This window comes from Megalops cyprinoides, chromosome 2 (genome assembly GCF_013368585.1).
Source record: "Megalops cyprinoides isolate fMegCyp1 chromosome 2, fMegCyp1.pri, whole genome shotgun sequence".
In the NCBI taxonomy this organism is placed as follows: Eukaryota; Metazoa; Chordata; class Actinopteri; order Elopiformes; family Megalopidae; genus Megalops; species Megalops cyprinoides.
Genome location: NC_050584.1, coordinates 50,408,008 through 50,422,298, shown reverse-complemented (window position 1 = coordinate 50,422,298; position 14,291 = coordinate 50,408,008). Strand labels below are relative to the sequence as shown.

General features: G+C 41.3%; 1 protein-coding gene across 1 annotated transcript; it reads right to left on the bottom strand.

The window, feature by feature from the left end:
- Positions 1 to 2,126: 2,126 nt before the first annotated feature.
- Positions 2,127 to 12,820, bottom strand: prkaa2 (protein kinase, AMP-activated, alpha 2 catalytic subunit). The gene is made up of 9 exons (XM_036520840.1): positions 12,711 to 12,820; positions 9,859 to 10,000; positions 8,105 to 8,198; positions 7,571 to 7,715; positions 6,557 to 6,644; positions 5,777 to 6,001; positions 4,878 to 5,379; positions 4,433 to 4,559; positions 2,127 to 4,221 (listed from the first exon to the last, which is right to left on the bottom strand). The coding sequence occupies exons 1-9, from the start codon at positions 12,817 to 12,819 to the stop codon at positions 3,980 to 3,982; spliced, it is 1,674 nt and encodes a 557-aa protein (XP_036376733.1). The 5' UTR covers position 12,820; the 3' UTR covers positions 2,127 to 3,979.
- Between the last annotated feature and the right edge of the window lie 1,471 nt (positions 12,821 to 14,291).

Here is a 14,291-nt window from a genome sequence, read left to right as displayed (position 1 = left end):
GTAGAACAAGTAGTAAGTCTGACCCAGAAATAAAACGAATTCCCTATCATCATAACTTGAATGTCTTTTGAGTCCTTTTGTTGGTAATATTGTCATAGCCCTTAAAGATAGACTAGGGCCTAGTAGGTTTAATATTTTTGTTTCACTGTTTCATAAAACAACAAACATGCTCAAGCTCGATATATATTCATTATAAGCTGGTACAGTGAAAAGTCTGATGAGTGTGAATGCAATAAATGTGGGGGGAAAAAAGACAATATGCACAGATTTATTTTTTCAATAAATATTTATTAAAGTGCAAATCAGAACAGCAACACCATGCATTGCAGAACAGGTGAAATCAAAAACCAAACAAAGACAAAACAGACAGTGATTTGCAGGCTGAAGCCTATCTGTTGACTTATCACACAACGCCAACGCGAGAACGTACACAACAGCCCCTCCGTTTTACACAAAATGCAGCGACAGCCACTGATTGAGACACAACACAGGACGCATCCAACACAAACACGTCTGCAGACAAACATTACATATGATGGAACTGTGACAGCGTGGACACTTTGGTTACAATCGTCTCCATCAGGCAACCCTACAGTACGGTTTACATAGCACCTGCCACGCAATAGCAATGCAAACCTGCTTGATGCATAATTAGTCTGAAATTGCCAAAACTATAAGTTATAGCCTGCAGGCCCTGTATATTTATGCAGATCATTTTCTTTTGAAAATAATGAAACTAATGCTTTTTTTTCCCGGAAAAACTACCTCATTTCATTTTCCACATTTTTAAAGCACTGCAATGCAGTGAATCTGGACTAAAGCCCCCGTTGAGTGCATTTGCATGTTTACAGCAGCAGAGGGCAGAATCGAAGTGCGGTATTGCAATCAGAGCTTCCTCTCAGCCCAACTGGATTGCATTTTCAGTGTCTGAAGAGGTGCAAAAATCCCACTACCCATGGCAAGGTACTGATGTGTGATTATAAGCAGGTGTGGCGTTGATTATAAAAGTATTTGACATAGATACCTTAGCACAGTTTGGCAATCCATTCCATGTTTTAACAGGTAGGACAACAAAAGGTCAAGTATCTGGAACTTTTTTCTGAAGACTCCATGAATACATTACAGGAACATCAATCATGATCAGTGCTAAATCGGTGAAAACACTGTCTTAGTTGCACTGGCATCTTAATATTACAGCACTTTTTTTTTTTTTTTTACATCTGTGCCAGTCCCAGTGTAATTTTTTGTACATTCGTTTATAAATGACACAACACCTTAGCTTCTTGTGACATTACAAATCAACATGGTACAAAACACACAGTAACACAATCCCATGCACTCAGCAGGAGGACTCCCCACTTGGTACAGTATATGAAAGGTAGGCATAGAATTTCAGGAAGGCCAAAGCTGGAGAGCAATTAGTGGGGGGTAGGGCAGATTGTAGATCTGTTTACTGCTGGTTAAGTTATGACATGTAAGTGAGTGTGATTATATCCCCATGTGCTGTTCTTCTTCTTTTTTTTATTTGGCTGGCTAGTACATGTACAAGTAGACTCAGCCAATCATCACTATTGTAATAAATTCAGCCTGGCCTTCCCCGACTTTAAAGGAAAATTCTGTTTATGGCTTGCTACAGCCTTGAAGCCTTGGTAAGCTCCTGGTCACTTGAGTGATTCTGTAGTTTCTATGGAGACTGAGAATCCACACAGTGTTACCCTTTCAGCCTTTTACCTCACTACGTTTCAGTTGCATGCCTGGTTTTGGAACAACGTGTTGGCACAATTCTGAATCATACAAAGAAGGCCTTCCTGTCACTTCCTACCTTACAGTCTTCATTGATTCACAGTAACTTCTGAGAAGTGAGGTTAAATACAGTGAACAGCACTAATAAATAGTTGTATGAACATAAATATGCATTACAGACATATTCAAACAAAAATGGAGTACAGTGTATTTAAGGCAACTGGAGAAAGTTTTCAGTGGCTCTTAATTATCGTCCTTGGCTTTGATCTCTGGCAGGGCTTCAGCAGACACACACCACTGCAAATCAAGACACCAGACCTTTTCAGGAAAAAGGCAACCGGGTGTTTGCTTTGAGCTAATTAACCAAATCTGTTTGACTGCTTAAAAATGTGACTATCAATAGGTAAAGCATAAGAAGAATATTAAGTAAAATGCCATACATATAATTCAGTGCTCAGTGCAAGGATTCAAGCCCTGTCTGACACTGGCAGCCACAATACAATTCACTTCCTAGCCAAGCTCAATTGTACCTTTCCACTGACTTTGTATGGTTGTATATCCAATACAAGCAATAAGTGAATTTCTTCGAATCAAAGGTTTGACTTTCATTCCAAAAAATACAGTTGTCGCACAATCATCACGTTAGCTGGGCAGACTGCTGCATTCTCTCTGAGGTTCTCTGTGCTGGCTGCTTTCCAGCGAAAGATGCAGAGACTAATTACTCTGCTTTCCTCTTGCAGCCAAGGATCTGGGCTGAATCCATGGCCTTCACAGTCCAGCAGAGGCCCTCGCTCACTCTGCACTTCCGTTCTGTACCACTGCCTATAGCTTCCAATTACTGAAAGGAACTGCAGGGTCGATTAAGTCAGTAAATGGAGAAAAGGGAGTGCTGTTGCCTCCCTCCTCCTGTGATGACACAGGGCTGTGTACTGGTATTCAAGACCACCTAGTTCTGTACTCCCATTGCCAGGTTATCCTGGTAACACCTGAACCCTGCTTGCTCTGATACTAATTTTCCCTCTGTCCATCCCAATTAACAATTCACCAATCACAGACTGAACATAACTCATTCGCTTGTTATCACAAAAATCACAAAAGAAATTGCATGTCACTTCCTTTGAGATTTAAATGTCTTCAAAATCAGTGATAAAAAATGAATGCCTCTTTTTCTTAAAAACAGCATTTCCTTTGTGCCCATTCATAAAATGCTAACTTGCCTGTTTGATAATTGAGTAGTTGTGCTTTTTTATTGTATTTTGTTCATGCCTGGATAACACTCTTAAGAAGTCAAGTTAATCCCAAGTTTATTCTTTTGAAGACAGAGGTGTTTTCTTCCAAAATCACAGACTTCATAGTTTTTTAATTGCAGTCAGGAAAATTTCTAACTATGACCAGACCGCTGTAGACATATTCTAGGCCTCAGGCCACTAGTCAAAGGACATTGTGACAAAAACACATAGTCGAGAGGCACAGGATATGGCCACATAAACAAAAATGTCAGGGCCATTGTGGCAGAGAAAGCCCATGAAAATGGAAACAGCACTGATGTCATTTTCAACTTAAATGCATTTTGTGGGTACATTCATTGTCTTTCCTATATACCAATCATAACCCGGTGAGGTTTCGGCCACAAAAACTACACCCAAGAATTGTGCTAACTTGTGGGTGACATGGTGCGCGACCACAGATGGCGTTTCAGTATCTGCTGAAAACAGCCTGCCTTTATTGCCTTGTTGCTAGTCTGCTCTTACCTACAACTATTGCCCATGTGAAAGCGTTAAATTCAGATTACTGTAACATACAAGGTAAGAACCTGAAACCTCAGGACAGTACTTAAACAATGAAACTACAAACTATAAGACAATCATTAAAAAATAAATAAAATCTGAAATCTCTAAATAATTTGAATCTTCTTTTTAAGTATAGACTTCATTTTTGGTATGCCCTTTCAATTATTCAAACAACTTACTCACAAACTAAGAGATAATATAAATATATCATACATGTATACATGATTATTATGTATTTATATAATTTGCAACTATAATTTCTTTAAAAAAATATATAAAACCAAAAATAAAATAATCAATGGATTCTAGAACCTCAGAGGGTATTCTGCGTTGCTATAGTGATGGCATTTCACAGCAATTGTGGGTTTAGGGTGTGGGACAGCAGTTGGACAATTTACAGCGGACATGACTCACATGTGTCCATGTTAGGGGGGGTATGCCCCCCCTCAGCGCGCCAGCGTGGTGATGAGGCTGGCACACATCTCAAAGAAGTCCATGGTGTGGCTACCCTGGCGGGGTGCCAGCAAGGGGGTGCTGCCTGTCAGGGATCCTGGCAAGGAGCTGCTGAGCTGGGGCATCTCCACCACCACCGAGGCCGAGTCGATGCTCAGCCGCGGTCGGTGGAGCCCCGCGGCCGACCCTGAGCGCTGGGGGGTGGACGAGCCCGACTTCTGCTCTATGACGTCATCTGCGGTGAGAAGGAGACGGGAGGGCATTAATCAGCACTTCCCAGTTTAAATGCGTTTGGAGACCGTAATTACTGTTGTCACATTAGGTCAAAAGCAACTTTCTGGGTTTACACCGCATGGAAGAAATTCCCCTACCCATCTATGCAGCTGTTTGTGCCACGGTCTTTTGGTCAATGTGCTACTAGGCACTGTGCAGTGAGCAGGACTCACCATCAATACTCTTGAAGTCCAGCAAGTAGCTGCGATTGTCCACCTGGTATAGCTGCAGGCTCATCTTCACAAAGTTCCCTGTGACTGGGTTCTTCCTCCTGACCCTTAGGTGGTAGGGGTTCACCACCTGTCATGCACAACACACCAGGTTCACATCCAGGGTGTGAACCAGAGCAGTCACTATCGTACAACTGAAATGAACAGTTATGTATATTTATTTAGTTTGCCTCCATATTGTGCCAGGAATTTGCCTACTCCTAATCCATTTGTTGTTTGTTTGTTTTGTGATCTTAAAAAGTCCCTTACTGTTAACTGACATCACTAATAAAATTTAGCTTGCATCCTGTCAAAGGATGAGTACTAGAAGTCTCTGGTATCCTGGCTAGGTTGGCATAACCCACACAAGATATCAGGCCACTGTGATGTAAACAAGGAGAGAATGTACCTTCCAGTCATACTCTAGTTGCTTCATGGCGCGGTACACCTCAGCCATAATATCATAGGGTTTACTCTGACTACGGATGCCGAGGTGCCACTTGGCCTTCTTGACGGCCAGCGGCTTGGGCTTGGTGGTGTTGAGGGCGTCCAGGGGGCAGCGAGCCTTGGGGCTGTCAGCCAGCAGAGGGGGCATGCGCTCCGGGTGCGGCTTGACCCCCGGGGGCAGCGGCATGCCTTCCTCCATGAAGGAGCCGGTGGGCGGGCTGGAGGCCAAGTAGAACTCGCTGGCCTGGTTCATGATACGGCGGTTGTCGATGATGAGGTGGTAGGCCACGGCTAGCTGGTCCTGAGGGTCCCCGCTGTACAGGCTGCTCATCACCTCCGACTCTGTGCTCTCAAACTTTTCGCACACCTCCCGCACCGCCTCCTCGTCGATGACGTTTGCGTCGTACGAGGGGTCCTCCGGAAACAAGTAACCGGGGAGCTCCTGCTTGAACCACTCATGCTCCCTGGTAAAGACAGCCAAAGGCAACTGTTACAACATGTCTGCTTTCAGTGTAGCATAGTGGCAAGAAGGTTGCTGGTTCAATTCCCTGCTGGGGCACTGCTGCTGTGCACTTGGGCGAGGTAATTGACCCAGGATTGCCTTAGTAACAATTCACCTGTATAAAGGGATAAACATGTAAAAACTGCAACCTGTGTAAGTTTCTCTGGATAACAGTGTCTGCTAAATGACAGTAATGTAACGGTCAAATTCAATTTCTAAGATTCAGGGTTATTATTATGCTTCACCTGCAAAGGAGCACCCTTTCGAAAGCCTTAGAAAACAACAATAAGAAGAGGGGTCACAATATCAAGCGAGCTGCCAAGAAGGACGTGGAAATGGATGGGAGCTGTAAAAGGCACCTGATGTCTTTGATCGTGGCCCTCTTCAGGGGATCCACCTGCAGCATCAGCATGAGCAGACTGGCCACCGAGCGGTTCAGGTACTCCGGGATGTAGAACACGCCCCCTCGGATCTTCTTGAACAGGGTGGGCACGTGCTCATCGTCGAAGGGCAGCGTCCCACAAAGCAGGGCATACAGAATGACCCCGCAGCTCCAAATATCCACCTCAGGGCCTGCATACAGCCTAGAGAGACGTGCCACCTTAACACAAATGACTGGCAATGGGATTTAAACGGCACCTACTGTAAGGTTCTTCTCCACAGAACTATCAAGCTTTTGAAAAAGCTCATCTGCTTAGTGCGAGTCTAGTATATCCAACCAAATGCTTTCCTTGGGAGGGGCGTCATATTCATTACACAGTTAAATGGTTCCAGAGAATTTAAACAAGATCCAACTAATGCATATCTGAAATAATAAAAGAACTGAAACAAGTGATAATTGCTCAGAAAAACACCACAGGTGCCCTTTCACATGTATACATTCAGTTGACAGGAATCAGTGCATGTGCTGCTATATTATAAAAGTAGACATTCATCTCTGGAGAGAAACTACATTTGTTCAAGATAAATATTTTTAAAAAACTGCCAGTTTCATATTTACTGAAGCTAACCCTAACTATAAAATATAGCTGCAATGAGCAACAAAAACATAGAGTAGCATTGGAGGGGACAACATCATCACCCTATGTTCAGGGTCCTTCCATCACAGTTTTTACAGTAGAGGAGATCATCTTCCTCACCTCCCAGAGATGACCTCAGGAGCAGCATAGTTGGGAGACCCACAACTTGTCCTCAGGAACTCACCATCAGACATCATGTTGGACAGACCTGACGGGCCAAAGATCACAGTCACCACCATCGTGAAAGAGAAATGCCATGCTGGGTTAAACCCTAAAACAGCATGTAAAAGTCTCTCAAACAGCTTACAGACAGGGATCAGGGGATTTTACAATTACAGTACCTCCTTTTAACCCGTTTACAGTTTGACATTTGTAAATATCACAAAGGTACATTGGGTGAACTGGTGAAACAACAACGTAATGACTTTTCCAAAAGATGCATAAACAAATGCAGGCACTTAATGACGGGGAATTAATGCAATTCTGCTGCAAATGTTAACCAGTCTTGTTGGCTGGTTTTCTAGCTCTTTTTAACTCATTTGCCCTTTCACACCTACAAAGAGCTGGTAAATTGGTTCAATCAAGGCTAAATTGGCTGAATTAAGCTGCTAATGACTTGGATGCCTAAGTTGCACACTCCAGCCCTCGACAATCAAGACTGAAAATCCTACATAATTTGATTCATCACAATGACAAAACAGACATTCTAATAACTTCCTGCTTCCTGTGTTAAATTGAATAAATAAAAAGGGAAGGGGTATGCCAATCTTTAAAAGGCAACACACACTGTTCTGGAGGCAGACGATCAGTCTTTTAATAAATACTCAAAAATGCACCCTTTGAAGCCCTTGTTAATGAATTTATCCTGCTTTAAGACCACCTGCCTTTAAGCTCCAACCAGCTTGCCTGTCTCTACCTCCTCCCACAGAATCAAATACGCCCCACTAGTTCTCCTCCCCTGCCTTCCATCATCCACCCCCATGCACAGGCCCAAAAAGGAAAGGAGAGTCCACCTATCAGATAACGCCGAGCTTCACTGGCTCCCCGCCAGAATGGACATCAACACTGCCTGTTGCCTAGCAACTCAGCAGGGCTCTGTCATTCTCTCTCTCCCTACCCCCGGGTGGAACCTACCAAAGTCAGCGATCTTGGCGTTCATGCTGCCATCCAGCAGCACGTTCTCAGGTTTCAGGTCGCGGTGCACAACCATGTGCCTGTGGCAGTAATCCACCGCAGAGATGATCTGCTGGAAGAGCCGCCGGGCCTCTGTGTCCTCCACCTGCGAACAGGAGCAGGAGTTCACACATGCTCCCCCAGCCCCCCACCAGACCGTTACAGGGCAGGCTGAAGCTCCACCACTGCATTCCCTTTTCCCCAGGGCTTCCTTGGGTTGCCGAGCACTGCTCTAAAAAACCCTAAACAGCCTGAGACAAGTGGAATTTATGCTGCTTATTCTGAATAACATTTTTTCTTTAGAGGGGATCCATAAAGTTCGCAAAGTATACAAAAATACCCACGCTGTCCACAGGAATAAAACCTTTAATAAGATATGCCATCTGTGCCTGACCTGGAGTTATATGAAACAGCAAATCTAATTCACCTTGTATATACTGCTCACAACACACAAATGCAACCAACTGACTTGTGAGTAAGATGTCCAGTTCTTACCCTTCCATGCTTACAGATATAATCAAAGAGCTCCCCTCCTGACACATATTCCATCACCATGAAGAAGTCTGTCGGTGTGCTGATCACCTGGTACCTGAAATGCAAAGAGTGACCTCTATTGTAAGATGACATAAGCAGTAATGTGTTGTTTAATCATAACACTGAAAATCAGCATTGCTTTTTGGCTTGCCTGCATTGTCATTAGCCAGGACAAATGAAGCATAATATGAATAGCATAATCAAAACAGTTCCTAGCATAATACCACGCATTTGGCTCAGGCGGGAGAGAGAATGCTATTTGCCTTCTTCATCATAATGATTTCTTGTTTGACATTAAAGTGTTCAGCTTTTTTTATGTCTGGGCTGAAGCAAGAGCACATGACAGGTGGAGATATGGCCATGGAAAACCTCTGGTATGACAAGACCGCATGTTGACAAAGGTCAACTGTGTTGACAAAACTGAGCCACACTGTTGAGATTTTTTCCCCCTGAGGACTCAGCTACATTCTACTCTATTCACATTTGTCTTTGTAAAATATTAGAGAATCGAGGAGACAGTTGCTCATAGCACTTCAGAGAAAAAGCCTCCACGCCTGTTTCCCTCGGATTATGCTTTGTGCAGTGCCCAGCTGCGAGAGTTTATTTGGCAAAGGCTAACAGAAAATGTGGCTGTTACTCGAATAGATAAAAAGCTTATTTTAGAAGCTGTCCAACTGGGCACCGCACTGCACTGACAGCAACATTCGGTGCACCAGATAGCGGATGTCTGCCATAGTTCGAAATGGCCTCTGTCTTCTCAGTACTAAAAATAAACCTGGAGCAGTATTATCCTCACAGGAAAAAAAACACACGGGAACCCTGGGAAGCCATCCCAAGGGATTTACTAAAAGAGGAATTACTCACACATCTATCTCCTTAACCTGAACCTGCACACATAAGGTAGAGGTGAAATTACTAACTTGAGAGATTGCATGTTTATTTTTAAAGGATATCCCAGAGAGTGAACAGTGTACAGATGCATCTTCAGCATGTCTAGACTCTTGTACCTGAACTTCCCATTTACAAAATTCCCAATAAAAAGACATTTTACTTGGTTTGTTTTGCAGCTTGCAAACACTTACTTGCAAATACAACATGTTCAGTGTTGTTCCCACCAGACATCTACAGTCAAGTATTCACTGACTCTGGAGCATGACAACCGATCTGGTCTGTTTGCACTGCATTGACCCAACTTTATTTACACACCTTCATAGAGGCAGTTCAGGCTCATTTTTCGCTTCACTTTCACATACTGTGGTATGTACACTGATTTATTTTTCTCAGGTAAGTTCTCAGAAATGAAGTTGATGTGCTCCGTCTATATTCAAAATATTAAGTAACAAGTTCCATGTGAAATTAATGTGCCTAGGATACAACGGGAGCATTCATCATCTTGTTAAATTCCATTGGGGATGAAATTTACAATTACAGCAGTACGGCGAAACCAAGAAAGTGAAAATAAGTTCACATCACACAATTTAGTCACAACTGTAACATAAGTGAAATTTTCTGACATGTCAGGTATTTGTCAGAAAGCTCACAGGTACAATAGCTGAATCTAGAGGAGACTACATATACTAGTCTTAAGGTGACATAAGGGCCTTCACATACAAGTTTTTATATTGATGGGCTTGCTACTTTAACAGGAGGCAGGGTATATGAGTGTGCTTGGAGAGAAACAAGAGTCAAACAATAAAATGAAGGGCTCCACTCACAGTTTAATGATGTGAGGATGGCGAAACAGCTTGAGGTTCTGGATTTCCCGCTTGATTTTACCCACCACATCAAGGCTGCGTATCTTCTGTCGGTTCAAGATCTTCACTGCAACCTTGTGACCTGTAAGCTGGTGTTCCCCAACTGCCAAAAATACAGACACACACACATACACATGGATGTCAAAGAAGATGCGGCAATGGCATCAAAACATTTAAAATGTATACGTAATTCCTTTTATACATGTTGCTGAATGCTACTCATTATAATAATTTGTTAGAGAAAATAAAACACATGCACATTTCAAATCTATATGCTGTAGAATGCCCATTTCTCATGGCATCTATAGTTTAGGAACCATTTGGGACAGTGAAAAGATAAATGTTCAAATACTGCATCATTATTAAACAACCATTAAATACTATCCAGGGGGTCAACTGCAACTATCAGATACTAAACACCATTTGCTCTTGTCATTACAGACAAATTCATTACAGGAGATCAAACACAGTTCCATGTAGCATTTATAGTAAGAACACTCAATGACCAAAATAGGTTCTTTTGAACCATTTTCCTGCGGAAAAGATCCCAGCATGTGGCTACTCAGTCTCAGATTCATTCTAGGGACTGTAGCGGGATACCTACACAATAGAGCCTGGAATGAGAAATTGTAATAGCAGAAACTCAGACCTGCTGAATCTAGTACTCTTACCTGTTTTCCTGTGCTAGTGTGGGTTTACATAAGAATTGCTCTTAATTGATAACAATTACAAAACACTTCACTTTTACTAAAATGGTTAACTGTATCTCTCAAACAAAATGGCTGAAATCTCATGATTTAGCTCATATAAAATCTCTAAAATAAACCAAAAAGCCTGTGTCTGTGGGTCTCATTTTTATTGTCCAGTTGCACCACTGCTCAGGCTTAAGGTCAAACAACTTCCCCAATAAAGTTTCACCACACTTACTGAAACCACAGACAAGATGTTCTTAATAGACAACCTCTGCTAAACATCACTGCTGTGCAGTCATGTTTCAAACTGACAACATTTTGTATCTTATAGGTTTTACCTGAGAGATTTATTCTAACCCACTGTTCTTCAAACTCTGTGAAAATTTAGCACACAAAGTAAGCTAATTTCACAACGTTTCAATAGTCCTAAAACCCCCATGAAATGTTTAAAAATATTGTAAAAAAAAAAAAAAAAAAAAAAAAAGACAGCAAAACCATATGCTACATACATAGTTGTAAGCTTTTCAAAGAGAAAGAAAAGCGTACCTTTAAGTACGCGATGTTCAATTCTAGCAATATTACACAATTAACTACTTCACATGTCCTTCGAAATACCTGAAAACACCAAAGTCGCCATCTCTGGGATACTAATTGTTTACTGGGGATACTGGGTAGCAGCAGTGCACAAGTAAAGTTTAAAGAACATTTACACAAACTTGCAAGAGACGGCGAGTTTATTTATAAAATGACAAATATAAGGTTTTTGATACAACAATATTTCAGTGCGTCAAAACAGCGTAGCTGGCGAAGTGAACTGAAGAGAGAGGACGAGTGCGTAAAAGCTGAAGCGACTGTTTTCCCGAAAACATTGCAGAGACCAAAAATGTTTCCAGTTATTAATAAATCCCACAGTCGGCTACGGTCATACATAAACGTCAATGTCATAACCCAGTCTTGAAATTAATTAAGCGCTATCTTCTTTTCCACCAATGGACAATCTCCAAGGTCATCCTTCGCGGGGCTACAAAGAAAACCACGAAACTTCAAAACCATACTGAGTACGTACTGAGTACATACAAGAATTGTCATGCTGTGAATACACTAAAGGTATGCTTCGAATGTCCACACTAAAGACATTTGGGTAACATAGTCCACTTGAAGATAATTATCATAGCATACCTTATGTCACTCAAGTAGACTGATAAACAAAACGAGTATTGTTTAATGTAACTAACTATAATGGCGATACTATATTGCAGACAGTATAACACACTAAAGACCTTATTGGTCTTTGCGCACAGCGGCTATAATTCGAAACGTGCTTGGATAAACGGAATGACGGTAGCTAGCTTGACTATCTATGCCGTTTGGAATTCCCCCAGTGGTACCCATACAGTAAACAAAATCTGAGGATGCAACATTGCTAGTTATTTTCCAGGTAACTAGGCCTAAAGAACATAAGCGTCGTCCCTAAAATAAGCTTCGTATCGCATTTAGTTCAGCTAACAACCAAACAAGACAGTCGATACAACAGAAATGGTACAAGGTCACAACCCAGAACCCAGAACAACAAATAATAATCGACTGAAAATAGGGTTAAATTAATTAAGGAAACAGATCAGCAAAGGGCATATGGGAGAGTGTAAAGACGTTACTGATATTTGTTTTCGACCGAATATTCCCAGCATTTTCAGGTATGTACTAAGAATGTTTTAATTTACAGTAAACTGGTATTTTGAGGATTTAATTTTTTTTCGCAGCAATCGATCCCCATTGCTAACTCCAGCTCTCAATATTTACGTGTTTTCCACCATGGACCATAATATTTATTGGAAACATCCTGAGTTCGATGTATCACATTTACAAATGTGCAACAGCACTGCGCTGTGCTTCGGTACTGACAGAATTCACATTTTACACACTCCCCATTCTCAAATTACATTTACGCAGTTTTTTTTATCATTGGTCATAGAAGGATTTTTTCCATTCTCAAGACGTACTGAGGTACGTCAACTGCGTACACGCTTCACCGGCAGGTTTCATATTAACGAGAGAAATAACACGATTTTCTGTTGATACCGTGCAACGTCCATATAACATGATAAAATTATATCACTTAACTCTTAACTTTTCCAAAGGTGCCGACTCCAAGTGTGTCTCCAAGGATGTAATGTCCTATTTTAACCCTGCCTTCGTGTTTCTGCTTCTCAGCCATTTTACCATTTGGCATTCTGCTGTAGCTCTACCCCGAGTGTAGAAGGAGGCGGGGTCGGAGTGGGGGACAGCAGTAGACTACATTCTGTGCTATCAGCTAAATCAAGGGGGCTACAGGATCGTTTGTTTTTTTGTTTTGTTTTGTTTGTTTGTTTTTCATTACAACAATATAGGTGTGAATTCTAATGGTCAGCTATAATTGCTATTATAAAAGAGAAAATAATGATTTTTAAATTGTTGGATCATATTTTAATCATTAAGTGTACAGTGACATTGCTAGCTTTAGCTCTGTTTTTCATGACCATATGTCGGTTTTAATTATAAATTCGGGTAAAGTATGGTTATGGTAGTTATGGGAGGCTTCTTGAAAATCAGTGGGTGGGTGGATCCATCAAGTGTTCCATCAAAGACTCGCTGATTTCACTCATAGTGCTAAACTGCCTCATGAGATTCTTAGTGTCAGCTCTGGTAGCTCCACCCATTATGAGGTTCACTAAGATTAATTCTCCCATTACTACAAAATATTTGCTGTTAAATGTGTGCTCTCTAGCGGTGTGTGTAGAATGGGCATCCACTCTGTAAAGCACCACATTCTCCATCTCCCTCCATAAAAAGTGTAAGGAGTACCTTCACAGTGTTATTTAATATTTATTTTATTTATACCATTATCATCTTCTATAATGCTTATTTTAAAGGCTAATTTGTGTTTTGGCAAGATACATAAATTACATAGTGTTGCAACAATTAGTGCTCAGTGTCACAAGTGGCCTTCTCCATATGATCATGCAGTGTAACATTTTTGAGAATTACTACATCACACCATGATTTCTATGAATAACAGCAGCTATTTGTAACAATGTTAAGCAGGCTGGAAAAGCCATAGTCAGAGCCTACAACTAAGGTGTACCTTGACCTCAAAATCAGAGCACCAATTATTGACCGCGTCAAAAATTGTGGCTTATTATTGTCAGAAATGTTAGACTTCAGCATTGTATGATACAACATGTGCTTTTTAAAAGAATTACAGTAGTGCTGCTCTGAAAGTATTTGCATATGCAGTTATGTATTTTGTGCTCAGTATGGAAAGGAAAGTCCACAATAGTTGGAAATCAATGTAAACTGTGCAGGGAGGATAGTTAAAAACATTTCTTTCATGGAGATTCAAATCATTGCTGATAATGAAAGGGCATAGATGGAAAGTAATTAAAGGTTAATTTCAGACTGATAGGAGGAAGTATGTTTTTCTCTCACAAAGTTATAAGTGCATGGAATAGCTTGCCAGGATTTGAAATGGAGCAGACTTTTCAAGAACAGTCTTAACACAGTCCTAGATACAATGTAGACTATAAGCAAAATGTTGAGCCTAGCTAGGCTGAATGGCATGCGCTTCCTATGTTACTCTTATGCAACTTATTATGTTCATATAAATGCATGTAATATCTTCCCAGGAATTGATATAATAAGCACAGCCATAGTTTTAAAAAGGAA

What these genes read in the sequence shown, in the direction of transcription:
- prkaa2 (XM_036520840.1), bottom strand. Translation starts at nt 12,819, where the DNA reads ATGCCAAATGGTAAAATGGCTGAGAAGCAGAAACACGAAGGCAGGGTT. An exon ending in CACCTTTGGAAAAGTTAAGA is followed by an intron (nt 10,001 to 12,710) that starts GTTAAGTGATAT and finishes TATTTTTGGCAG; the next exon opens with TTGGGGAACACCAGCTTACA. An exon ending in GCCACGATCAAAGACATCAG is followed by an intron (nt 5,380 to 5,776) that starts GTGCCTTTTACA and finishes TGTCTTTACCAG; the next exon opens with GGAGCATGAGTGGTTCAAGC.